The sequence below is a fragment of the Neolamprologus multifasciatus genome, chromosome 3 (genome assembly GCF_963576455.1).
Source record: "Neolamprologus multifasciatus chromosome 3, fNeoMul1.2, whole genome shotgun sequence".
NCBI classification, from domain to species: Eukaryota; Metazoa; Chordata; class Actinopteri; order Cichliformes; family Cichlidae; genus Neolamprologus; species Neolamprologus multifasciatus.
In genome coordinates, this window is record NC_140441.1 from 33,583,602 (window position 1) to 33,610,756 (window position 27,155).

The following is a 27,155-nucleotide window of genomic DNA, read 5'->3' on the forward strand; positions in this document are numbered from 1 at the left end:
CCAGAATTCAAATGACATGCATGTCAACGATGCCTGGTGTGCATTCAAATCAAACAAAGCAATTTAGTTCAGAGCCGCATTCCCCATAATGTCATTCAAATTTGAGCCTTGTTTTCTTTTTGCTAGGGGTTGTTGGGTTTTTATGCAAATATGAGAAGGATACCTGGCTTAGTAGGGAAAGTACAAAAAGGTCAAAACCCCAGCAACATTGTTATGTTAACAATGTTAACATAACAATTGTTAACATTGTTAACATTGTGGCCTTCACACACTGATCACAAGAGCAGTATTCTAAGGAGGGAAGCCCATAACTCCCCCAACCCAGTAACCATCTCCAACTTATCTGAGGGAACACCGAGGCATTCCCAAGCAAGAAGAGATATATTAAATCTCCAGTGTTTCCTGGGTCTGCCCCAGGGCCAAACCACCTCCGCTGACTCCTTTCGAGGCTCTGCTCTAAGCCGCTTTCGGATGAACTCCACACCCGTCCTCTAAGGGAAAGAGTATTTTAAATCACCATTTCATATTTTAGATTGTACTTTTAGTACCTAAATATATTTTTGTATTTATTTTGTGTCCCTCAGATCAATAATTCAGTTATTTTATACTATTTGTGTGACACAATTTGAGTATCAAAAGCGTAGAATGTGTGATTCACTGAATATAAATTGTTAAACAAATGTGAAACATAGTTTAAAGGTTTAAATGTGCCTTTAGTAATTCGTTTTCCTTCAGTTTTTTTGAAACCATTGCTTGCTTGGTTGTACAGTTTGGGTTTGCGAACATGTTAGACTTAGAGATTGCTCTGAACTAATCCAAAACGCCCTTTAAAACATCATTGCATGCATGTGTAACAGGTGTAACGAGGGCTGAATATTTGATTTGATTTTTTTTTTTGTATGGTTAATTTAAAAAAAAATAATTTAAAATAACTTTACGGTATGAAAAGGTCAGACTTGCACTCTACTTTTTCATGGACACAAACATTATTATATCTCATAAAATAAACTTTCTCAAACTGGTAAGGAAGGAATTACTGTTGTTGCTGAAGTTTATGTGTCATTCATGACACATAGTATATGATAATTACAAAGAAAATAGAAAAAGCTAATCTAGTAAAGGATTTTCTATGCAGTGAAGTAAGAGTCAAACCAAGTTCTACCAAGGGATTTTAATTGTTCTATATAATTAATGAGAAACGAAAGACATTTTGATAACAGTTTGATTAATATGATTATGAAATCAGTTTAGCAGTAAATACAACAATTATATCAATCATTTTATATACAGTACACTGTCAAAATAAATCAGAAGTGGAGTGAAGATGTTGTTCTCTCAGCGAACCAATTTTCCTGTTCTGAGTGCAAACCCCAATGTTAACACCAGAGTGCAGAGCAGATTCAACCAGACAAAACATGCTGTCACCAAACATTTACTTCCTACACCCTGAATAACCCGATGCCTAACTCCAAACAGATCTCAACACCTAAGCAACCATCTACCTCTCCTAGATCAAAACATAGAGAACTGAAAAGGCTACAGAAAGAAGTGACTGTTACAGATAACCTCAACAAACAGAAATATACTTTCATGAGGATGTTTTCAGTCATCACCAAACCCATCTTTGCAACAGAAAGCCATATATATAATCACACCAGATGGAAGAATAAAGAAACCTCTGCTAGTGATATATTTAAATCTACCCTCTGATACCAAACCAGCAGATGATACTATTCAGATGAAAACTTTTACCACGTCTTTTCCCAGATTTGATGAAAACCAAACAAGGTCAGCGATTGAGAATGCATTATATACATAAGCATTTAAAAGCTGTTTAACTTTTTTGTGAAATGTTGGCACAAACGTTGTTCTCTATACACTATGGAAATAAGTACAATTTATGTAATGAGTTGCACTGCACCCTGAAAACTTTTTGGCATGACTAAACTGCTTGATTCTGTCTCTGTACTCTCATGAACTCAAAACCTTAGCAGAGGGCAGACAGACAAACCTCAACAGCAATTTGAGAAGGTGGATTCAGCATCTAACATTAGATTTGTTTCTTAAGAACCGGAGTCATACTGAGGCACTGTGGAGCCAAAGCTTTTAATTAAATAGAGGTTAAAAAATATCTTCGTCTTGTATCTGTGGTCCTTTTGGTTTTGTAAGTCTCGCTTTTTTATATTAGGTTTTGTTACACACCACAAAGTAATTTCCCATTTTGTGTAAAAATAGAAGAGGTAACACTAGACTGGAGGGCAGACTAAACCAGAAAACTACTGTTATTATAACACAATTACTACTATATTTTGACTCATTCATAACACCCAAAACCAGATTCCCAGCAAGCCTCAACGCAAGCACTACAAGTATGATGACAATAGTATAGAATGCTCTCTGTTTTGATTGGTCCACCCTCTCCTTTTTTGCACCCTGTTCTCCTGGGCCTGGATGAATCAAAACATGGAGAACAGATAAGCTAAAGAATGAGATTAGGATTAAAGACAATATCAAGAGGCACCAATCCAGAAACGAGTTCCCCAATATTACCAGACTCATTGCTGCAGAGGAAAACAGCCAAGCACAGATGGTGCTGATGTTTCTAATTCTTATGCCTCTTTTATTTCTCAGGCTCAGGTAGGTGATGGGGTGCACGACTGCTAGGTAGCGCTCCAAACAGGTCAGGAGGTGGAAGAACACCTCTCCGTACCAGGTGAAAGACATTAAAGCGCCCCCCACCTCCACTATGATGAGATAGTCCCTGTAAATACCAATGCAATAGTTGAAACACCCAAAGAGACCAAAAAGCTCCATGATGATTATGTGGTAGGTGAAGCAGTCATAGTGACTCATCGTTGTTGCTGAGGATGAAGTATGGTTTTGCCGCCATTTTTGGAAACCATAGAAGAGGATGAGGATACAGGCAGGGAGGAGGAGGAAGACTTTAGTGATGCTGAATGTGATAAAAACGAAGGAGCTTGGCTTTAAAATGAGACAATACTTATAAAGGGGATCAGAATTGACGGACGAAAGATTTGGATGGGAGGAAAAGTTTAATGACATCTGGAATAAAACACAAACAGAGAAAAATGGCAGGGATTTGTTAAATTTTTTTTAAAAAGGAACTCTTGTATAGTAATGCTGAAATGGTGATTACTTCACCAAAGGTACTTCACAATGTTTTCAGTAAACTGGCAACTGAACAGTGTTGTGCTTAGTTTAAGTGATGGCATTTAAACCGGTCAGCTAACATACATCAAACAATACAAACAAAATATTGGCTCACCTCATCGGCAGTCGAATCTCACTTCCACGGCGTGTAATTCAGACACTGTCATAAACTCCTACGTGGCCAAAATATAAAGCACTTTAAAACATCAGTGAACGTGTTTGAATAATGTATGGAAGGATGGGTCAGGAGGGGTTTTGCATGTCACAAAAGAAATTGTAGCTCTGTAAATCTTCTGTCATGGTTCATTTCTATAGGAAAATTTTTTCCATTGCTCTGTATTTTTTTCCAGGAATATATCAGGGCACACACCCTTGCTAAAAATATATTAGTTGATAAAAAAAAATTACTACCACTCCTACGAAATCCATGTTATACATCTAAAACTAAACTATATAATGTTTTCCTATTATTATTATTATTCAATTCAATTTTATTTATATAGCGCCAAATCACAGCAAAAGTCGCCTCAAGGCGCTTCATAGATACAGAGAAAAACCCAACAATCATATGCCCCCCTATGAGCAAGCACTTTGGCGACAGTGGAAAGGAAAAACTCCCTTTTAACAGGAAGAAACCTCCGGCAGAACCAGGCTCAGGGAGGGGCGGCCATCTGCTGCGACCGGTTGGGGTGAGAGAAGGAAGACAGGATAAAAGACATGCTGTGGAAGAGAGACAGAGGTTAATAACAGATATGATACAATGCAGAGAGGTCTATTAATACATAGTGAGTGAGAAAGGTGACTGGAAAGGAAAAACTCAATGCATCATGGAATCTCCCGGCAGCCTACATCTATTGCAACATAACTAAGGGAGGATTCAGGGTCACCTGGTCCAGCCCTAACTATATGCTTTAGCAAAAAGGAAAGTTTTAAGCCTAATTTTAAAAGTAGAGATAGTGTCTGTCTCCCAAATCCAAACTGGAAGCTGGTTCCACAGAAGAGGGGCCTGAAAACTGAAGGCTCTCCCTCCCATTCTACTTTTAAATACTCTAGGAACAACAAGTAGGCCTGCAGCGTGAGATCAAAGTGCTCTAATAGGGTGATATGGTACTACAAGGTCATTAAGATAAGATGGGGCCTGATTATTTAAGACCTTGTATGTGAGGAGCAGGATTTTGAATTCAATTCTGGATTTAACAGGAAGCCAATGAAGGGAAGCCAAAACAGGAGAAATATGCTCTCTCTTTCTAGTCCCTGTCAGTACTCTTGCTGCAGCATTTTGGATTAACTGAAGGCTTTTCAGGGAGTTTTTGGGACATCCTGATAATAATGAATTGCAGTAGTCCAGCCTGGAAGTAATAAATGCATGAACTAGTTTTTCAGCATCACTCTGAGACAGGATATTTCTAACTTTAGAGATGTTGCGCAAATGGAAGAAAGCAGTCTTACATATTTGTTTAACATGTGCGTTGAAGGACATATCCTGGTCAAAAATTACTCCAAGGTTCCTCACAGCGTTACTGGAGGCCAAGGTAATGCCATCCAGAGTAAGAATGTGGTTAGATACCATATTTCTAAGATTTTCAGGGCCGAGTACAATAACCTCAGTTTGATCTGAATTAAGAAGCAGAAAGTTAGCGGCCATCCAGGTCTTTATGTCTTTAAGACATTCCTGCAGTTTAACTAATTGGTGTGTGTTACCTGACTTCATGGACAGATAGAGCTGGGTGTCATCTGCATAGCAGTGAAAATTTATACTATGCATTCTAATGATACTGCCTAAAGGAAGCATGTATAATGTAAACAGAATTGGTCCTAGCACTGAACCCTGTGGAACACCATAATTAACCTCAGTGTGTGAAGAGGACTCTTTTTTTCCATGTACAAATTGGAGTCTATTAGATAGTTATGATACAAACCACTGCAGCACAGTACCTGTAATACCTACAGCATGTTCTAATCGCTCTAATAGGATATTATGGTCAACAGTATCGAACGCTGCACTAAGGTCTAGCAGGACAAGCACAGAGATGAGTCCACTGTCAGAGGCCATAAGAAGATCATTTGTAACCTTCACTAAAGCTGTTTCTGTGCTGTGATGAGCTCTGAAACCTGACTGAAACTCTTCAAATAAACCATTCCTCTGCAGATGATCTGTTAGCTGTTTGACAACTACTCTTTCAAGGATTTTTGATATGAAAGGAAGGTTGGAGATTGGCCTAAAATTAGCTAAGACTGCTGGGTCTAGATATGGCTTTTTGAGTAAAGGTTTAACTACAGCCACCTTGAAGGCCTGTGGTACATAGCCGATTATTAGAGATAGGTTGATCATATTTAAGATCGAAGAATTAATTAATGGCAGGACTTCTTTGAGCCGTTTTGTAGGAATGGGGTCTAAAAGACACGTTGATGGTTTGGAGGAAGTAATTATTGAAGTTAACTCAGAAAGATCAATTGGAGAAAAAGAGTCTAACTTAACATCAATGGTACTAAGAGTAGCTGTAGATAATATTACATCTGTGGGATGATTATTGGTAATTTCTCTAATGATAAAACTTTTATTTGTGAAGAAGTTCATGAAGTCAGTACTAGTTAATGTTAAAGGGATGGTTGGCTAAAAAGAGCTCTGACTTTTTGTCAGCCTGGCTACAGTGCTGAAGAGTTTCCTGTTTTTATTATTATTACTATTGTTAGGCATTGCATCAATCAAATAAATGCATCATGAGATATATCTGCAGAAGGGTCTTGATGGTTTAAAATATAGAATAATAATGAAAAGAAAATAATGATAAAAAAAGCCTCAAACATGCACTACACACACACACACACCTACCTTGTACCATGTCTACTTTACTGCTGCTATATATAGGGATAAACCGATGCCTCATTGAAATATACAGTGCGTTAAAACATTAGTGTGTATCTGGATAACATGAAAGTTTTGCCTGTAAAACAAATTTAAACTGTTCAATGGTGTAATTTTTTTCCAACCGAAAACATCTCATTTTTTCAGAAAGCACCACAAAATAATGCATCAGTCATCACAACCTTTTTAAAAAATGTTTCCAATCTATGATACAAATTAGAGTTCTGCATGGCATGGCAAACAAAACGTGACAGATCATAAATTTAAATCAGTAATCCATCAAATATTTTACTAGGGCATCACAGTATACAAACAAGAATTATGTAAACCGTGACTGGTTTGTATTATAATAAAATAAGGCAATTTAGCCGAGAGTTGCTATGCTCGTGGATGGGCCTTGACATTATTGATTTCTTATTGATTTCTTTGAAAACCCTGTGGTTTTTTTTTCCTGTGTTGTGTTTCTGGCAGGAGTTTTTGGACTTTTACTAAGATAGCTGTTAGAAGTACATTAAGATGTTTATTAATGAATCATATTTTCTTGATCTTGATTGTATTTTTTTCTTTTTCTGCATGGTTAAGACAATTTGGAAGCATAATTGGACTTCAGTGAGTGAGTCAGTGAAGGGCAGGAGGTTTCTGAACGAATTGCTCCCCATCATGGGCAACCCAGAATTCCTTCTTTTTCAGAGTGATTCAACCTCGCTGCCCTAACACTCCACTTCAGGTAACTAGTCCTACTGCTCTCTATAAAACTGTATAAAAACAGTCACAGCTATAGCATGTATTATACCTGCTTGTAGCTTTTTTTTCCCTATTATTTATAGTCTACATATTTAGTAATGCAATTTTCACTACTTATCTGTAATTTACTTTTGATCACTGTTGTATAGGTAAATTTGCCTACCTTGAGTCCTGTCACACTTTAAATTTAACTTTGTTGTTTACCTTTGTAGGATGTGCATTTTTTGTCATTATCCTGTTGCTGTAAAACAATAACTTCCACTTATGTGATCAAAACATTGTCTATCACTTCAGCCTACATTTGCAATTGTAAATTGTGCCGGGCAGCGAGGGGAGGACAGCGACCTTACCAACTCCACTGAACACAGAGGAAGTGATATGAACATTGTGCAAAGGTGCAGACACAAAAGTCATTCCGATACCCTGGACCACAACACTTGACCGACAGGATGACTCAACAGACAAAGGCAAAATACCCTCTCGAATGATGGACTGCGAACCACCCGTGTCTCTCAGCATTGTTACAGACTGGTCATCAACAGTATCACCTGTTAAAGAAACACAACCCTGTGTGATAAAAGATTTAAACAAGGGTCTATTTCACTCTGAGATGTTTGGTCTCTGGGAGGCAACATGTTTTTAAACAAACCCACGCCCTTGGGTTGTGGTGGTGTAGTCTTATTTTTTAGTGCAAGGCAATTAGCAATGACATGACCTTTTTTGTGGCAATAGAAGCATTCACGTACCTCACGAGAGAGAAATGGTTGCTTAGCTCTGGCTTCAGGCTGACCATGATCAGGCTTCGGTGAGCGTGTGATCAACACTTTATCTGAACGAGGAGGTGATGCAAACACATTTTTGTGAGTCAAAGTGAACTCATCAGCCAAAACGGCTGCTTTTGACAGTGAGGCAACCTTTTGCTCATTTAAAAACATTACAAGCTTCTCTGGTAATAGATTCTTAAAATCTTCCAACAGGACTAACTGACGAAGCGCTTCAAACTCTTTCTTCACTTCACTTGCTGTGCACCACTTGTCAAAAAGAACTGCCTTCTCACGTGCAAACTCTACATATGTGTGACCATTAGACTTCTTGTGATTCCTGAACTTTTGTCGGTAGGCCTCAGGTACAAGCTCATAAGCACGAAGGATGGACTCTTTCAGTACATCGTATTTCATGCGGTTTTCGATAGAGAGAGATGACAACCTCCTGTGCTTTGCCCACTAGCTTGCATTGCAGTAGCACAGCCCACATTTCTTTTGGCCATTCCAATGCTGTTGCAATCCTTTCAAAAGCATTAAAGTAGGAATCAACTTCGGTCTCTCTAAATGTTGGCACCAAAGCAATATTTTTGCGCACATCAAACCTACAGGTGCTGCCAGATGAATGCAAAGGATCTGAAGTAACCGGTGAGCTGGGAGAAGACAGGCCTTGTGTAAGTCTCATAGCTTCCACTTCTAGTTGTTTAACTTTACCTCCTTCTCAGCTTCAATTTCTAGCTGACGTATCCGAAGTTTGAGGTCGAGCTAGATACACCTTAAGTCTAGCATGTCCGTTTGACCCACTGAAGTCTGGGGACAGAGGATCGAAACGAGGTAGAGTAGGAGGCATCTTAGGCTCCACCTGGACTTTTTTGGGGGGAGAAATGAATGAAACCGTCTAAGTCGAAATCCATACTTAAATACAAGGCAGTAACATTGTACCAAGCACCAGCGTTGTCTATAGCTCTGGAAAATAGATCCCGGACGAGTCGCCACTTGGGTTACGTCTCCTTGAGGGCAGGAGGGGAGAACACAACAATTCCAGAAACTCGGTACAGGTTTTATGAAAAAAAGTTTAATGGCAGCGCTCTCACAAAATAAATAACCCAGATTCAAACAACAAATGTGGGGGAGAAAGGGACAGTTAGGTTGTGCCAAAGAAAACACCAAAAAGACAAAACCAAAACTTAGCTGAGCTATTATGCTAGAAAAGCAACAAACAAGAGGGAAAGACCCTAAACCTCAACTCAAAACAAGCTCAAAATTACATGGGTGGCACCAACCTATTTACCTAGTGTTTCTAACAAAAAGACTCTACGAGAGTAAGTGTATGGGGTCCCCAAACTTACCTAGTCCTCTTTACTCCCACCACAATCATCAAACAAAAGAAGGACAGCAGAGAAACTTCACACATGTACCAAACAATTCAAAGGCGGGAAGAAAGCCACGCCCAGCCACCGGTGAGTCTCCTTATCAAGGTGTGCACTCCTGGATTGTCCAATCAGGGTCTCCTTCCTGTAATTAGTTGGACGGCCCCAGATTGACATCAGCCTGCAATCTGCGACCTAAGGGAACGGCAAACAAAAGGAGGGGGAAAGAAAACATGCAGCCTGCAGACACGTAACATAAATTGATTGCAGTGGCCTGGAAATTTCAAAATGCATTTGTTTCACTGATGCTGCGTCTGTATTTGAAATAATGGAATAATTAAACAATACATGCAAAAAAAGAGAGTAAATGACAAAATTGTATTTAAATGCATCGAAAATAGAGGTAAAATATACAAATTGTGACATATGAAGAAATTGTTATGTTTTATTTATATAATAACTTTTGTTTGTGGCAGTTTTGGTCCTCACCAAGAAAAGTGGCCAAACAATGCACACTGTACCGTATCATTAATAAGAGATGGTGTCACTCTTTCAGATAGAAAAAAAGAGTCAATAAAGAGTCACCTGGTATCTCTCTCTCTCTCTCTCTGACACCAAAAATCCCATTATCTGTTATTTCAGAAATAAGATAATATAGCAAGTACATGAACATTACATGATTTGTAACCAGACAGATACAGAGGAAAAATAATAAAGCATTTTCATTAATTTAGAGACATCTATTTAACTTGATCTATTTAACTCAAACAACTGACTAAAAAATCCTGACAAGAAATTGGTAACATTTAAACATTAAAGTTCCAGCATTTAAAGATACAGACAAGTCTATAAACAATAAGTAAGATCAAAACAGAAGAAACTTTGACCTTAAGTGGGCTTCTTTAACTCATAAAAAATCAAATAAAATTTAAATAAATATGCACTTACGATCACCACAGTGATTTACCAGCATTCAGTGTTCAGTCATTATACGGCTCCAACCCAGTATCACATCAGAAATGTGTTATAGACACGGCGGCCTACTGTGATATGGCCATACCTCATCTGTTGTTACTGCAGCTTACTGCAATGTCTGTATGTGTGTTTATTTCATGTTTTGGCAAAGCGTAAAATGGACATGGTGAGCTGTTTTGATAAAGCGGGTTGCTTGATCTTTATCTTCTTATATCTGTAGTTACTTTATTTATCTTTCAACCTCACTGGATATTTTTTTATTACAAACTACAACTAATTTTCCTGCCTTATGTAGAAAGAGCAGAGGTAACACCAGACTGCAGGGCAGATTAAACCAGAAAACACATCCCTTTATTACACAATGATTACTTTCATTTGCCTCAAGGAGAACAGTCCAGACCAGACCACTTGCTAACCTCAACACCAATGCTCCCAGTATGGCCACAATGGTGTAAATTGCCTTGTGCTTTGACTGGTCAACCCTCTTCCTGCCCACACCCTGTTCCCCCGGGCCTGGATGGATTAAAACAAAAAGAACAGAAAGGCTAAAGAAAGAGACAGCTGTCAAAGATGATACCAAGAGGCAAAAATCCACTGCTAGCATTACATCTTTCATCATCCCCAAACCCATTCCGAAAAAGGACAACAGCCAGACACAGCCAATGCTGACATTCCTGATCCTGGTCCCTCTCTCACTTCTCAGTTTCCGGTAGGTAATGGGATGAATGACAGCCAGATAGCGCTCCATACAGGTCAGGTTGTGAAATAAGATTTCACCATACGCAGTGAAAGAATAATGAAGCCTTCCAACAAACAATATTGTTAAGTTGTGCTTGAATATACCCCAGCAACAGAAGATACCCCCAGAGAGACAACTCAGCTCCATGATGACCATGTGGTAGGTAACGCTGTCTGTGTGACTCATCATTGCTCCGGAGGAAGTGGAATGATTTTTTTGGCGTTCTTGGAAACCATGGTAGAGGATTTTGCTGGAGAGAGGGATGAGGAGGAAGATGTTTGTGATGTAGAACGTGGTGAAGATGAAGGAGCTCGGTCTGGACATGAGGCAGTACAAGTCTAAAGGAAATTGTGAGATGACCGAGGAAGCATTGGGATGAAGAAGAGTGTCAGAAGATGTTTGAATGGTCATATCTGAAAGAGGAACATGACATTTTGAAAAACAGTGATGAAAAAATACAGGAAATTTTGTGTCTTCTTAAAAATTGATTGATTGAACATTTGATTGATTAGTTGATATTTGGCAGGACATTTGGAAACATCCTCTTTTGAAATGTTGACATTGGTATTATACCATATGAAAACGTTTGCACTAATACTAATTAATCAATAAAAACATCAATAAGAAAGTTATTTTAGATCATCAAACAATAAAATATTTAAAACACCTGAAAGCTTTAAATGAAACCCACCTTGTCAATGGTGTTTATATTAGATCTTCTGTATGTTGTGCTAAGAATCAGAGACTGCTGAGAATGATCTAAATCTAGATCATGAGGAAAATATTGTATTTGTGTAAGAGGTGGAAGGAGGGCTGTGGGGTTTTTGCATGATGCAAAACAAATCGTTGTTCACGGTCAATTTCTGTAACTCAGTGTCCAAACTGAGGACGAGACCATAGAAGTCAAATAATGTTTATGTCAATAATGCTAATGATCTGATAAGCAGAACTTCACTTTGAAAACTGCGTCAGACTGAAATGCCAAATATATAACAAAATGCACAAATTGCATACAAATATAAAATATTTGACTAATATAAAACATTAGCATATTTTATAGTTGTCTAATTCTAATTCAGTGAAGCAGTTAGATTACAAAAATAAGTCATAACTATCTTATACGTACAGATTTGGTAAATTTGGTTGTCTACAAATAAGTCAGATTTTAGATATTATTCACTCCGTCACTCTGTCTCTTGGTTTTTGATAGATTTCAATGAATGTGGTTCGGACATTTATATCAACCTTATTGTAAATTAATAAATTTGATGAACTAGTAAAAATTTTTTATCTTGTGGTGTAAGCAGATCAAACTTTAATCTTCAATAACTTTAATCTTTGACCCAATATTTGCAAAACAAATCATCAACAAATTAGGGGTGACAGATAATGCAAGTGTCATCCTGTCTCCTCAGCAAGAGAATTTTTATATTCAAATGTCCCCCAGCATTCACAAATATGAAATCAAAACAGATGATTATGCATAAAACATAATGAAGTAAAAATAAACATATTAATAAAAATCACACAGTGTAAATAAATAGAGTTATACCACTTGGTTATTTTAAAAAAATCAACCACACCCCAATTAGAATTTTTTTAATGCATTTTGTTTTCAAGAATGTTACAGAGCCCGTTTTTTTTATATATATATATTTTAACTGTCTACTTTGAATAAGTCTGCCAGTGTGTACATCAGAATGTGATTCTCTTTGTGGCTAAAGTTCAGACTGGGTTTGGAAAAAAAAAATTCCCATATTTACATGCTTGTCTGTGCACCACAAAAGCATCCCTTTGATGAATTATGTAATAATTCCATTTGTAACGTCCTGTGAATGATCTCCAACTCTACAAACATGCAGTCAGTGACAGTAGCCCTGGATCTGCTTTGCATCTTTAGTGAGCTTGGTGTAAAAACACATGAAGTGGTTCTCTACATACTGCACATTTTGGTTAGAATTTAGTAACTGGTTGGTAAGGTCTAAGGAGCTTGGAAAGAAGGTTGGTAAGGGCAAATCTGCATTCCTCGACAAACTGGTTGCAGAAGGTTTTTGGCAGTTGCTAGTTAAAATCAGTCATAAAGAACCAAAAACCTGCACCAAAAGTTCCCTTGTGATTGCAGTGGTCACTAAGCAGATGCTTGACTGCCTGTAACATGTATATATGATGCTGACTTGTCTGTAAACAATGCCAAATACTTAGTGAGTGGTAGAGAGACTTGACGAAGTGCAACACAATCTGGGAATGGAGAATGTAGGCTTCAAAGTTGAGCCTTACAACTTCAAAACATCAGTTAGATACTGAAGATCTAGTATCTTCAGTATCTTCCATGTAAACTATTTTCAGTTGTGACAATCTGCTAAAGACCAAATCAATCACAAATGGTAAATGGCCTGTATTTGTATAGCGCTTTACTTAGTCCCTAAGGAGCCCAAAGTGCTTTACACTAAATTCAATCATCCACCCATTCACACACACACACATTCACACACACATTCACACACAAGGGGTTTTTCAGTGCAGCAACATAAACCTCTTCATAGATACTCAGATAGAATATTTAGCTCACAGCCCATTTCAGACAGCAGCAAGTCCAAGAAAGTGGACCTAGAGTATATTACAGTTTATGGACAAAAGTATTGTTCCAAGCAACCGAATAATGTGGAAAACTGCAATGGCAACTTGGCCAGCTTGCTATATTTTTTGGGGAAAACGGGACACAGGAGAGTCTAAATCTAGGACAAAGTCAAATTATGCAGCTCATTTGGTGGTCAGTAGGTCTATCTAAGTGCACCTAGAGTAATTTGAAATTGGGCCAGGGAGACAGAATCGGCCTGGTGAAGACTAATCCGGTCCACTGGATGACTTTGGAATATGTGAAGGTGGACCTAAAATTTTTAACTGTATTTTTAAGTTTTACAGCTTTTTCTACTACCCCCCCCCCCCCCCCCCCCCCATTGGTCATTAACTATAAACCAAATTAATTAAATTATACATTTGTGTTATTTTACAAATCACCTTTACTACTACAATTGAATTTATGCTGTTGAAGTTATGATTCTTTCTCTTAAGGAACTTAAGGAACTGACCTCCCAGCCCATTGTTCCTTCAGTGGGCTGGTATCAGTCATTATGCAAATGTACAGTTTATAAAATTGGGGAAAACTGCAGTCAGCTGAGACTGAAGAAGTCACTTGGATGAGTGACGTAACGTTTCTCCCACAAAACGCTACGTCCAGATGAACAGAATCAACTTTTGGAGATTCTTTCTCTTATATTAAGGTATCTCAGAGATTAAATATGTTTTTAATTTGCTTTACACACTGACAGAAAATGGTTTGAAATAAAAAAAGTTTCACCTGTCTGGCCCACATAAGATCAAAGTTGGCTCTAATTGGGCCGTAATGTAAGATGAGTTTGAAAACCCTGATCTAAGCCAATCTAGACTTAACTAAAATACATTTTCTTTTCTGACAGCACATAAATTCCCCTGTTCTGTGTAGAAATAGCAGCGGTAACACCAGACTGCAGGGTAAGTTAATCCAGACAACACGTGTAATTAGCTCACAATCCGTATTTTTTTAAAATATACAGAACACCTCTCACCAGGCCAACCTCAACACCAGTACACCCAATATGGCCACAATGGTATAGAATGCCTTTTTCTTTGATTGGACAACCCTTTCCCTGCTCCCACCATGTTTTCCTGGGCCTGGACGAATCAAAACAAAGATAACAGAAAGGCTGCAGAAAGAGGAGATTATTATAGATAATATCAAGAGGCAAAAATTTACAATGTTAAAGACGATGTCGTCCATCACTGCAGCCACCCCTGCAAAGCAAAAGAGCCAGACACATCCAATGCTGAAATTTCTGATTCTTATTCCTCGTTCTTTTCTTAGGCTGAGGTAGGTGGTGGGATGAACAACTGCCTGGTAGCGCTCCACACATGTCAGAACATGGAAGACAGTCTCTCCAGACCAGATGAAAGAATAAAAAGTCCCCCCAACTAAAATTACTATTAAATTATCTATGTAGATACCAAAAGAGCAGATGATACACCCAAAGCTACCAATCAGATCTACAGTGACAGTGTGGTAAGTGAAGCAGTCAGAGTGCCTCATTGGTGCTGTTGAGGAGGTGGAGTGCTTTTTCCATCATTCTTGGAGACTACGGTAGAGGATGAAGATGCAGATTGGAAGGAGGAAAAAAATAGTGATGAGGTTGAATGTGAAGAAGATTACAGAGCTTGGACTGAAGAGGAGACAATCCATGCCTAAAGGAAGGTGGAATCGAATAGAAGAAAGATTTGGATGAAGGGGGAAGCCTCTGGAAGAAAAGAGAGGGTGGATTAACTAAATGTGGAAATTACAATGAATTATTGTCAGGCCCCAGGACCGTGACAAAAGACTGCAGGTACAGCAGAAGTGTTAACTGAAAGATGTAATACTGACAGGTAAAACAGTGTCACCCTAGAAAATAACACTCTATAAGAAGGCCAGAGGATTTCCTCCAACAAATATATTCAAATTGCAAACATCAGTCATAACAGTGTTTGTGAGCACTGCAGAACACCCACAATAAGAAAGTGAAAGCACATACTGTGTTTGAATTACAAGACCTAGAAAGAACTTAGAACTACAACAATCAGACTTTATCAGATATTTCAAGAAATGGTTTCCCTTAAATACACATACAAACACATACCTATATGTGGCTAACTCCACCCTGTTATGAGGATATCTTCCATGTCCCTTTCATAAATGTGCATTTGAAAATATTAAATCTGACCTCAGTTTTTAAAAAAACAAAACAAAACAAAACTTTTAAAAAGTGTGTTTTATTTCCCAACAGTGTTATTTTTTTTGTAATGATCGATAAGATGACTTTAAATGTAAATTATAGTTTTATTTTTATAATTAATGCACATCACATGGCGTAAATGTTTGAAATACTTCAACATCCTCTCCTGTAACTCTCTTCCTTCGTGGCATGACTAACCACAGCAATTATTTATTAAAATATGATTTTAAAAAAGTTATTTTATTTAATCACCAATTACAATTCTTCATTTTATTTTATTTTTTTTTAACTCCACTGAGTAATCTCTAAAAATTAACATGAGTTCCGATTTTAGATTTTTGGTTGAATTCTCTATATTATTATCATCAATAAAATGTTATTTCATCCTCAAATATTGGTAAATGAAATTTTGAGACCGGTTTTAGAGGACACTCACCTTGCCAGCAGTCCAACCTTCTCTTGCTGTGTTTAAGACTGTAGTAAACTGATATCAGGCTGAAATATACATCACTTTTATAGATTAGTTCATGTGTTTGTGTAGCAGGTTTAAGGAGCGCTGTGGGAGTTTTTGCATGTTGCACAACAAGTGCATATGTTATGAATGTTTTTCTTCACAGTTAATTTCTATAGGAAAATTTCTTATTACTCTCATATTTTCCAGGGAAACTAAAGCTCAGAACCTTTAATTTGTTTGACTATTGATAATGGCACGGTTTTCTTTTCAGTCAGGCTGGCCCAGTTGTTTTGGGTTAGGAAACCTTAGTTTCACCGGAGTGCAGCATATGACAGATAAATGCTATGCTTAGCTATTAGTAGTCGCTCATGAACGGGGTTAAGTTTTAGGTCCATTATTATTTTCTTTTTATATGCTTCCTTTAGCTGGTATTATTCAATCTTTTAGCGACCTGTCTTATCATTTTTATGCTGATGACATTCAGCTGCATATGTCCTCATCAGCTGGATAGGCTGTCCACCCTAGTCCAGTGTTTAACTCAGGTGTCTGATTGGCTTTCAAGCAACTACTTCATTCTAAACACGAACAATACCAAGACCATGATCATAGCTCCTCCTGAGCTACATTCTAAATTTAGTTAAGTTCTTGCCTCTTTCTGTCCTTCTGTCAAGTCAAATATTCAAAATCTTGGAGTAATATTTGACTCTTCTCTGGGCCTTGACTGTCATGCAAAATCTTTGTCTCGTTCCTGTTTCTTTCACTTAAGAAACATCTCTAAACTGTGATATATGGTTTTCTCAGCTGAACTGGAAAAACTCATTCATGTATTTGTGTCATCACATTTAGATTACTGTAATTCCCTGTTTACTAGTTTGGATAAATCATCTCTCTCTCGCCTCCAGGCACTACAAAACGCAGCAGCCAGTATACTAACTCATTATAGCAAGCATGCTCACATTACTCCCATCTTAAATTCTTTACATTGGCTCCCAATAGAGTTTAGAATTCACTTTATAATTCTTGTTTTAACATACAGAGCACTAAATGGCCAAGTCCCAGATTATTTATCCAAGCTTCTTATAAAATACACTGCTGCTTGTCGTCTCCACTCACAGACTCAGAGTCTGTTGGTTGTTCTCCGTGCACGACTGAAGACAAAAGGGGACAGAGATTTTCAGTCTGTTGCACCAAGGCTGTGGACCAGTTTACCACCACAATTACATATGGTTGACTCTGTGGATTCTTTTAAAAAGCAGCTAAAAACTTTTCTGTTCAAACAAGCCTTTTTTTGATCTACGTATTTTATATTCTTCACATTATTTAACTTACATTTAACCTTTTACATTGTGTATAATGTCTATTAATTGTACTGTTTTCTTTTTCAATCTTTGTGTACAGCACTTTGTGACTGCCTGTCTGTGAAAAGCGCTTAATAATAATAATACTTACTTACTTCTCCTACACTACCTCATGGCTTATGCTAGCATCAGCAACTTTGTCTGACTGTGAGAGCTTGTTACTAGCTGTTGCTGGTTCTACTGCTGACAATGTAGCTGCTAACAGCGGCCCTTCAAACCAACTGATAGCTTGTATAATTATATCAAAAACAAAAAAATAAGTTCCAAAAATGTTATTCTGTTCATCTGGATGTAGCATTTTCAGCGAGAGAAAAAAACACACAATATTGACCCAGTGCATCAGTCCACCACGCAAATTCCCAGTATGGCAGACTACCAGTCCAGCCTGTTACATTTTATATTCCTTTGTAAAATCAGTCTGCCAGTACACTTGCCAAATGCACTTCTCTCATGTTAATGTGCTTGAAGCTAAATTGTGAAAACCTGTGTTGACTTATTGACTTGATAATTCTTATTGTGTGGTATTCTGTCCGGATACCTGATGTTAGGTAATCAGAACGTGCTTTGTAGCACATTGTCCTTGATGTCACCTGAAACTAACATAGTAGGAAAGTGCACAGCACAGGGTGAACAGCATCACATCAGGTACTGAGGGAGAACATTACAATCTAGAAAAGATACACTCGCTTCGAATGTTATCAGAAATCTTTGTCTTCTGGCACGGTCTGTTGGATACTTGTTGATAGTTGATAGTTTTATGTTTGTGTAGGTAAATTAAGTTAAGCTACATTTTATAGCTTATTATAATTATAAGATCGTCTGAATTTGCTTTTCTATTTATTTTCTTTCCTTTTTCTTTTCTTTTCTCAGGCCAGGGTCTTTCTGTGTGGAGTTTGCATGTTCTCCCCGTGTTTGCATGGGTTCTCTCTGAGTATTTCAGCTTCTTCCCACAGGCCAAAGACATGACCTGTCCAGGGTGTACCCTGCCTCTCTCCCTGAGACATCTGGGACAGGCTCCAGCGCCCCCCGCGACCCTGAAAAGGATACGCAGAAGCAAATGATGGATGGATTTTCTTATGTATATGCAGGCTCAGAATTAAAAGAATAGATTTAAAGTATTTCATGTTTTTATTAGTTTATTATTGTTTAATACATGAAACCTGTGCTTTACATAGCAACTGATAATAATTGAAGAAATAATTTAAATTATTATATATTAGAAGGGCATACAGTGATAGAGAAATATCATATTTTCACACAACTCCTAAAGGTAAATAACAGTAAAGAGAAAAAAATATTTCAAGAAACAATAGTAAGACTTCAGATTTGGTCTTCTTCCTTTCTTTCTTTACTTTTTTCTTTCTCGGTATAAGGTAAAAATTGGAGTTTTGTATTACCATAATTATTATAGAGACTCAATGGGCCAAAAATAAATACTCCTAACGCATTACAATATGTATTCATGCACACACATAAAATTGCTGCAGCAGCTTAGCAGATAGATTAAGACATTAAGTCCACATTGATATAAAAAGGCCCCTTCGTCCGAGCATAAATTCACTTCATATGTCACTCTTAATGCCAAGATCTAAGTTATGTCTTACTTTTAAAAATGTCCTGTTTTTGCATCTGTCTGGTGACATTCAGGAAATGAAGCATAAAAAAATCAAAACTTATATAAGTGGTACGTAAGACACTTGTGGCAAGTGACTCTGAAACACACACACAAGACTCATGATATATATATTTTTTTATTCAAATTTAGACCCATTTTTACTAATTCTTGCTTATACAGCTCACACATTTACCATTTCTGTGTAGAAATAGCAGTGGTAACACCAGACTGCTCGGCAGATTAAACCAGACTTGACTTCCAATTGTAACACAATTAACATTTTCTCTTGAAATGCACTGTACAGCCCAAACCAGACCCCAAGAAAACCTTAATACCAGCAGCCCCAGTATGACTACAATGGTGTAAAACACCTTCTGCTTTGACTGGTCAAAGCCTCCACCATGTTTTCTTGGGCCTGAATGAATCAAACCACAAAGAACAGAAAGGCTGCAGAATGAGACAACCATCAGCAATAGTATCAAATGGCAAAAATCCAAAAAGAGAAAAGCATTATTATTCGTCACCCAGCCTATACCTATAAAGCAAAACAGCCAAATACAGCCAATGCTTATGTTTCGGATTCTGATCCCTCTTTGGTTTTTCAGGCTCACATAAGTTAAGGGGTGAACAACAGCCAGATAGTGCTCCACGCAGGTCAGAGTTTGAAAGTAATTCTCTCCGTACTCTGTCAAAGTAAAAAGAGTGTCCCCTACTTTTAACATGTTCAAATTTTTCTTGTAGATACCACAGCAGCTGAAGATATTCCCTGAGATGCCGACCAGCTCCATGATGACCAGGTGGTAGGTGAAGCTGTCAGAGTGGCTTATCTTAGAGGGGGAGCACTTCTTACGCCATTCTTGGAAGCCATGGTAGAGGATGAAGATGCAGAGAGGGAGGAGGAGGAACAAATTTGTGATGCTGAATGTGGTGAAGATGAGAGAGCCTGGTTCTGACATGAGGCATTCAAGGTCAACTGGAATGTGGGTGTTAATGGAGGAAAGGTTTGGGTGAAGAGTGGAGTCACTGGAAGAGGAAGAGTTTACTGACATCTAGAAGATAATCAGATGAATAAAGTGTTAATATTACATCAGCTGTACGTGTATTTGTCCTGAAAAATGCATTTTTTCTTTTAGTAAAGTAGAAGCAAAAATGATTTACTGATGTTTTCAGTAGAGTATGTCTTCATATGTTGCTAACATAAACTTGAAGTTATCCTTGCAAATACCTGTTATTATAAAGAAAACGTGATTTTCTCAGTTGCTAAGTTAAGTATTCAGTTAGTTCAAAGAAAAGAATCTGTAGCAATTAAAACATCTTGTATTTGTCTTTCATTGATGGGATCCTGAATTTTGCAATTTGGACAAAAAATAAATATCTGACATTTGAGCAATACCTACATAAATACAAAGAGAAAGCAGTGTGACAGTGTTAAAGGACACCCACCTTTTCAGTAGTATTTATTTCCTATGTTCCTTCTATGGTGTTAGAGTGTGTGGTAAACTGATATGTGATTCATACGTACAGCACTTTAAAGCCTTATTGAGTGTTCATGTCACAGGTGAAAGGAGGGAGGAGGAAGGAGGTTTTGCATGTTTCAAAGCAAGCTGTGATGTTTTGAACACTTTTTAATGATTTTTTTTAAGGTAAATGTTTACATTGCTCACTCCTCTTACATGCAGTAAGTAAAGTATGACCCAAGAACCCAAGATATATTATTGAAATTATTACTTCTAATACTACTACAAGCTACTCCTCCCAGCAATGTCATTCTTGGTAGTTCAATTTTTATTTTGGAGAAACTTCCATCAGTGTGGTGGTGCTCACTAACCAGAGTCCTCCAACTTTGCTTCATTCTTTACAAAATCCAAATCAGCTCGTGGTGACATAGATGGGGTTTGTTTTCACAGGGTTCAGAGAATGTGATGACAAATGGCCTGTGTAGAGCCTAATTTCCCCTCTCTGTATATTTTTCTCATGGTTCATTTCTGTAGGAAAATGTTCTCATTGTGCTCTCCACTTCCAGGGTGACCAGAGCATCAGCATTTTTCTCCATTGGCTCAGACATTATTATAATTATAAGAGATTACAACACTGTTTTTGAAAGCACTGTTTTATTTATGTTTGATATGTTATTGCACAACTTTGATTTCACAACTGAAACAAATCATTTCATGAACGTAAATCAGCATTAAAATCAGCTTGTCTTATCTCACACCTTAACACAAACCATGAAAAGGCATCTCGTTGTATCTGTCATGTCTACAATATTTTGAATGACTTCAGTCTAAACAACTAATGTGTGAGTGACCTGATTTTCTTAATTAAAAAAATAGCCTGTTCTTTCTTTCTATCAGAGAAGAGTGGAGGTGTTCTTTCTAAACACAAACATATCAGCATAAATTTTCAAGGGATATAGTTCATCAGAGAGGTAAGAGAAGTTAATGCAGGGTGTTTAGTCATGGCTAAATACAATACCACATAACTTAAACATTTATCACAATTGTTGAGTGAAGCAGAACATTGATATCAAAAAGCATTTAGAAATTCACACTAAAGATAATTTTTAGCAGAAGAATCTTTCTCTGCTCATTGTTACTTTCCAGTCTAGAGCTACAGGAGCACAACATAAGGGTTTACAGGTTAAGGTAGTTTTGGTGCTACCAAAATCTGAAAGCTTTAACTCCGGGGTGAACAAAGGCCAAAATAACAAACCAAACAAGCTATTGTAGAAAGGGAGGTGCTACCTAAACTCTGTGTGAAACATGTCTGTGAAGGTTCTCAGTCCAGGTCATCATAGTCTAAGGAGCCTGGAAAGAAAAGTGTCTGGATTTCTTTAAGTTCCTGGAAGTCCAGAAAAGCATCTGGACTTAAAGAAGTCCAGACGCTTTTCTTTGCAAGCTCCTTAGACTGTGTGAAACAAAAACCAAACAAAAGACAAGTGCTACCCCTAACTCCCTAATTGAATAAATAAATTTTTCATAGATGGTTAGGAGGCCAAGGATGGGTCTGCTGCTGCTGTCAGTTGCTGCCAGGAGGCAATTGCTGGAGAGGGTTTTTAAAACAGGCACTTGATGATGGAACCAATCAGCAGCTGCCAGTTCTCCAGTCAGGAAGTAACTGCAGAGATACTTAAAGGCACAGGTCACACACATTGAACAATATCCAGCCACCGTGATCCAAAATATGGCAAAGGCTGTAACGCTCATGTCTTTAGTTTTGCCTCATGTGTACTGATTTTTTAATACAATATCCACTTATTACACCATGTTGTTTAACCACCTTTTAAAATTAGCTTGTGAAAAATCTGTTGCATTGAGTGACCTGGAAAATGTTGCTGGTAATCTGTAGATTCTACACATCTGTGCAGAATAATGTCTTATCTAAAACCATCCACTACTATTTAAATAACAAACAAATAATGGAATGATATTTTGTAATGATTGTGAAGGCACATGTTTGAAATGTTTGAAATAAAAATGAACTGAACTGAACGGAAATAACCAGGTTAAACCTATATTATTTAACTGAACAGATCAAACCATACTATTGTTTTAGAGGCGCAATAATGCTTAGTGTATCTGATACTGTTTCATTGATGATGATGAACAAATGTTCAAGTTTTAAACACCAAATATGGCTGTGTTCCAACATTTTTGAGCTGTGTAGCTGCCATCAGTTTCAAAATGAGCGACTACATTTCATGAAATAGTAACATTTGATATGTTTTCTACGTTCTGTTGTACACAGCAACCCGTATTTTCTGTAATTTGGGTTGTATTATGTTTAAATCAACCTTTTAGATACCAAAACACTATATGATTCACCCGAAGACAGTTGATGCCATCAGAGTGACTCCACCTGCAGCCCTCACTCTGATGGCTTCAACTCAATGTCCCACACACTTTCACCAGCAACTCATTGGGGCTGTGGAAGACAACACTTGAGTCCAGCTTCTAGCCAGTTGCACAATTCACTGCACAATATACCAAAGTGACACACTGTCCTGATAGCTGTTTGCCCCAAAATCAGATGCCAAATTAAACTGGGTAAGATTGGCCAAATAGTTGCCAAGAAAGAAAACGGTGGAGTTGCTAAAATGCAGGATAATGGACATATAGGACAACTTCAAGTACCTGGGTATCCCACAGCCCAACAGGAACCACAATGAAGATGCAAGAAAGCCAACCACAGTCAAATATCTCCAGAACACATACCATCCGTCAGTTAACAGTGAAAAAATTAGCTGTTACAAGAGTTCCTCAGGAAACTAAAGGTATTGATGAGGAATAGCAGGAGGAACTATCATTGAAGAGTGAACCTCTCCACTATTTTTATCATTCCCCGCTGTGAGTATCACTGTCCAATGTCCAAATATACTAATATATATTTTGCATGTTGGAAACCAAATTCCCCCTTTTTACATGGTTGGTATCTTTAGGCAATTTTTTTCAATGCTTTCTCTTTTTCCCAGAAGAACAGAGAACAAACTGGAGACCAGAGTTCAGACTCCTGCTCAACTCCCATATGAATATAGAACATAGAGCCTAAAAATAGAATAGCATAAACAACATTTGGATGGATGGATAAGCTTTATTTGTCGGTTGCAGTTGCCTGCAACTGAGATGACAGACCTAGTCGACCATACATACAATGCATACAATATGCAAACTTACATTGGAGAGACAGGTCAGGCTAAGCAGCAAAAAATGATAGACAGTTAGATATAATAATAATAATACATTTTATTTAAAAATATTGCCTTTCAGAACACTCAAGAACACTGTACAGCAAATAAAACTGATATATATTAAAAACAGTGTTGGGAAGGTTACTTTTAAAATGTATTCCATTACAGAATACAGAATACATGCCCTAAAACGTATTCCGTTACGTTATTCAATGAGAGTAACGTATTCTGAATACTTTGGATTACTTACTTACTGGACTGGACTTACTGGATTACTGAAGGTCCGCGGCTCCGAACCGTAGTAAAGGGACCTCTGGCTAATACGGGTTCCGTGTCGGGCTTGTAGCCGAAAAATAGCTTTACTTTGTTGTCTGGGTCAACTCTGCTTGCAAGAGACAGAGAGAGGAATTGAAAGGCTGCTCCAACGGAACTTATTGTTTCGGAGGAAAACACGAACAAAGCGTACAGTCGAGTTTTAATAGCTTACTTACAACTGGGCTCGTCAGGCACTCTTCTTGGCTGCAGTGGTTATTATTATATTTACATGCTTCCAGCTCCCGTTTTTGCTCGATGACAGCTCATACTTTTCGACTCTCCTTTTTCTCCCACCTCACGCTCACAGACACATAACGAGTATGGCAGTCCATTCTCCCTGCAGCACGGACTACACTGCCCATGATGCTACATTCTGCATTCTGCCTATTAGCTTAGCACAACAACAACAACAAGGCGCTCTCTCGCAGAGCGAGAGCGTCACCCTGTAACCATGGCAACCGCAATGCTGCCGCCTGGAACTACAGAACGTAGCTGTCAAACAAAACCAGTTCTGACCCACCACAATATAAAACAGGAAAGTACCGCCGTGTAATCCATTTATTTCAACAAAGTAACTGTATTCTAAATACCACCTTTTGTCTCCATCGGGTGGGAGGTAAGCATGGGAGGAGACGTTGGATCCGGGGAAGGAAGGGTGGGGGTGCGTCTCAGTATCACTGTACATGTGTGCATGTGTGCGTGTGTATCCCGTTTTCAGCTGAGAGAAAGCATCACCACGAGAGGTTAAGTGAAGGTCAACAGTTTCCAGTGGACTCAGATGGCCTTGAAGGAGGTACAAAGAGTTCTGACAACAATCCTGTTATCATGGGAGAATTTTTGTTGTTCCAGTCAGCTTCGACCTTGGCAGGCCTTCAGCTGGCACCAGTGAGATGAGTGAAGATGGTGAATGTTTGGCTTTAGTGCGAACAACTGCATCCAATTTTTACAGTTGGTTTAATGTCCATCACTGGTCAACAATTCTCTCAATTCCCGTTCTTCTTCTCCAAGATGTTATTCATATTGCGTTCAATAAACACAGTGTGAGTACTCTCAGCCCTGCCCATCGTCTATCATGTCGGCCACCCTTGTGGGATTTTGAACAGCTGTAGCCGCTTCTTGTTCTTCAATAAGCCAGATCCGAGCCAGCTCCAATCAGCCAGAACTCTGTTACCATGGTTCCGAATTGATACATGTTGTTCAATGTCATCCATCGAGAGTGACGCTAGACACACGATGCAACCGACCATCGAGTATCCGGCAACAAATGTCTCCGCTGGACAATTGAGCTCTCCCAAGCCCAGCAGGGTGTCAATTCCGTTACAGGACCAGTTGATCAAATCCATAATTCGTAGGTTTAGAGAACAAGACTGAGAGAGTCTTTGAGGGTTAGAGTTAGATGAGACTAAACATAGACATAGAAAGCAGCAAGCAGGGAATATAATGGTAAATGGTAAATGGACTGGTTCTTATATAGCGCTTTTCTACTCTTTCTGAGCACTCAAAGCGCTGTACACAACTTGTACATTCACCCATTCACACCCATTCGCACAAGCACATTTCTTTAAGTGCTTTCTAAGTAACATTCACACACATTCATACTCCGATGGATGCATCGGAGAGCAATTTGGGGTTAGTATCTTGCCCAAGGATATTTGGCATGCAGACTAGGGAAGCCAGGGATCGAACCACCAACCTTCCGATCAGTAGATGACCTGCTCTACCACCTGAGCTACAGCCACCCCAATGGAGGGATAGGGTGAAAGATGGATCCGCCTCCTCCAAGAGCCAGGAAGGGATGAAGATTTCATATGAGCCACTTTGGGGGTGGGTGCCCTCAGCCTCTCGCCCTGGGGCTCGGTCACTCTGGCACAGCTGGCTGCCGGCGGAGCTCACGGGCACGTCACTGCAACCCCCCCTGGCTTCTGCTCCGCGGCTGCTGAGTGACCCCTCATCTGGGTCTCTCCTCAGCTCTTTCTGGGATAGTGACACGGCTGCCCCTCTATTGTTCTTCCTTGGTCTCTTGTGCTCTGGGGGCCTCTGGATGTCTGGAGTCTTGATCTCCTCCATACCTGCTTCATGCCCTGGAGGACGGGGCTGTGGCTCCCCACACCCTCTAGCAGATCATTACATGAAGGAACCTTTTAATACAAGCGCGTTCATGCTCACAGGTGTACACACGGGTGCTCACACACACAAACTACACCCTTTTTGGCTCCTACCTCAAAGCACACTGTGCGCTGTCGATCTTACGTGCTGCACAATAATGTTTAATATTTACTGTTATATTCCCATAGATCATCGTGATGTTGTTTATTATGTTGCTCTTTTTTTTCTTCTGCTTGTTTTCTCTTTTTTCTTTCTCAACAGGTGATCCAGGTGATTGATATATGTATTTTTTGTCTGCTTATTTTGTTGTTTTTTGTTTTTTGCCCTTTATCCCCATCCCTCTTCCCTGCTGTTTTTCTTTCCCTCTTTCTTCCTCCTCTTTCTTTTCCCCAGTCAAATCTGTCCCGTATTTAGCAAGTGAAAATAAAATAAAATAAACAATAAAAGGTGAATCAAATAGACCATTACGGCAAGGCTGGGATGGTCCATTTGGTAAAGTAAATCCGTTGGGCATCTTTCTTCGTCTTTAGACAATATTTCTGATGGCAAAAGAGCCAAACGGGACAGGCAAAAAAAAAGAAAAAAGAAAAAAAAAAAAAAAAAGATTTAATATGAACCTAAAAAAAATTGTTTAAAATAGGGATGCACCAATACCGTAAAATGTGTGTGTACTCATACTTGTAAAAGTTAACTGATACTATGAACCGATACCAACTTATTTCATGAATCAGAGGGTGGCTTGTGCTTTCTATTGTAATTTTTTAGATAAACAAAATGTCAGCAATGTGGATTTATTTCATAATATCTGAAGACGACAGAAGCAAGGCCGAGTGCAAACGGTGTACTGGTAAGGTGTCCAGGGTACGGAAGGAGAGTACATCGTTCAATACAAGCAATTTAATAAAACACCTGAGGACACATCATGCTCTGGAGTACACCAAGTTTGCTAAGGCTAATGCAAAACCAGAAAAGTCAACTTTAACTCAGGTTTTGGAAAACTGACAAAAAATGTCAAGAGAAAATCCACGGGCAGTTATAATAACAGAGGCTCTGACTCATTTTATCACCCTGGATGACCAGCCACTGTTGGTCGAGGAAAACATAGGATTTCGCCGTCTTGTCAGCATACTCAAGCTGCGATATGACATTCCCAGCTGCCTATAGGGCTTTGGAGCGTGATGTCACGGGGGTG

General features: G+C 38.5%; 3 protein-coding genes and 1 pseudogene across 3 annotated transcripts; all 4 read right to left on the reverse strand.

The window, feature by feature from the left end:
• Window positions 1–1,145: 1,145 nt before the first annotated feature.
• On the reverse strand, window positions 1,146–3,567 carry LOC146522654 (uncharacterized). Its single transcript, XM_085155533.1, has one exon. The coding sequence runs from the start codon at window positions 3,061–3,063 to the stop codon at window positions 2,185–2,187; it is 879 nt and encodes a 292-aa protein (XP_085011659.1). The 5' UTR covers window positions 3,064–3,567; the 3' UTR covers window positions 1,146–2,184.
• A 4,824-nt stretch (window positions 3,568–8,391) lies between these two features.
• Window positions 8,392–11,677, reverse strand: LOC146522655 (uncharacterized). The gene has a single exon (XM_085155532.1). It carries the CDS (start codon window positions 11,035–11,037, stop codon window positions 10,117–10,119), a length of 921 nt encoding a protein of 306 aa, XP_085011658.1. The 5' UTR covers window positions 11,038–11,677; the 3' UTR covers window positions 8,392–10,116.
• Window positions 11,678–13,620: 1,943 nt separating this feature from the next.
• Window positions 13,621–16,824, reverse strand: LOC146522656 (uncharacterized; annotated as a pseudogene).
• Window positions 16,825–19,015: 2,191 nt separating this feature from the next.
• On the reverse strand, window positions 19,016–19,963 carry LOC146522657 (uncharacterized). Its single transcript, XM_085136704.1, has one exon. It carries the CDS (start codon window positions 19,902–19,904, stop codon window positions 19,017–19,019), a length of 888 nt encoding a protein of 295 aa, XP_084992830.1. The 5' UTR covers window positions 19,905–19,963; the 3' UTR covers window position 19,016.
• Window positions 19,964–27,155: the final 7,192 nt, after the last annotated feature.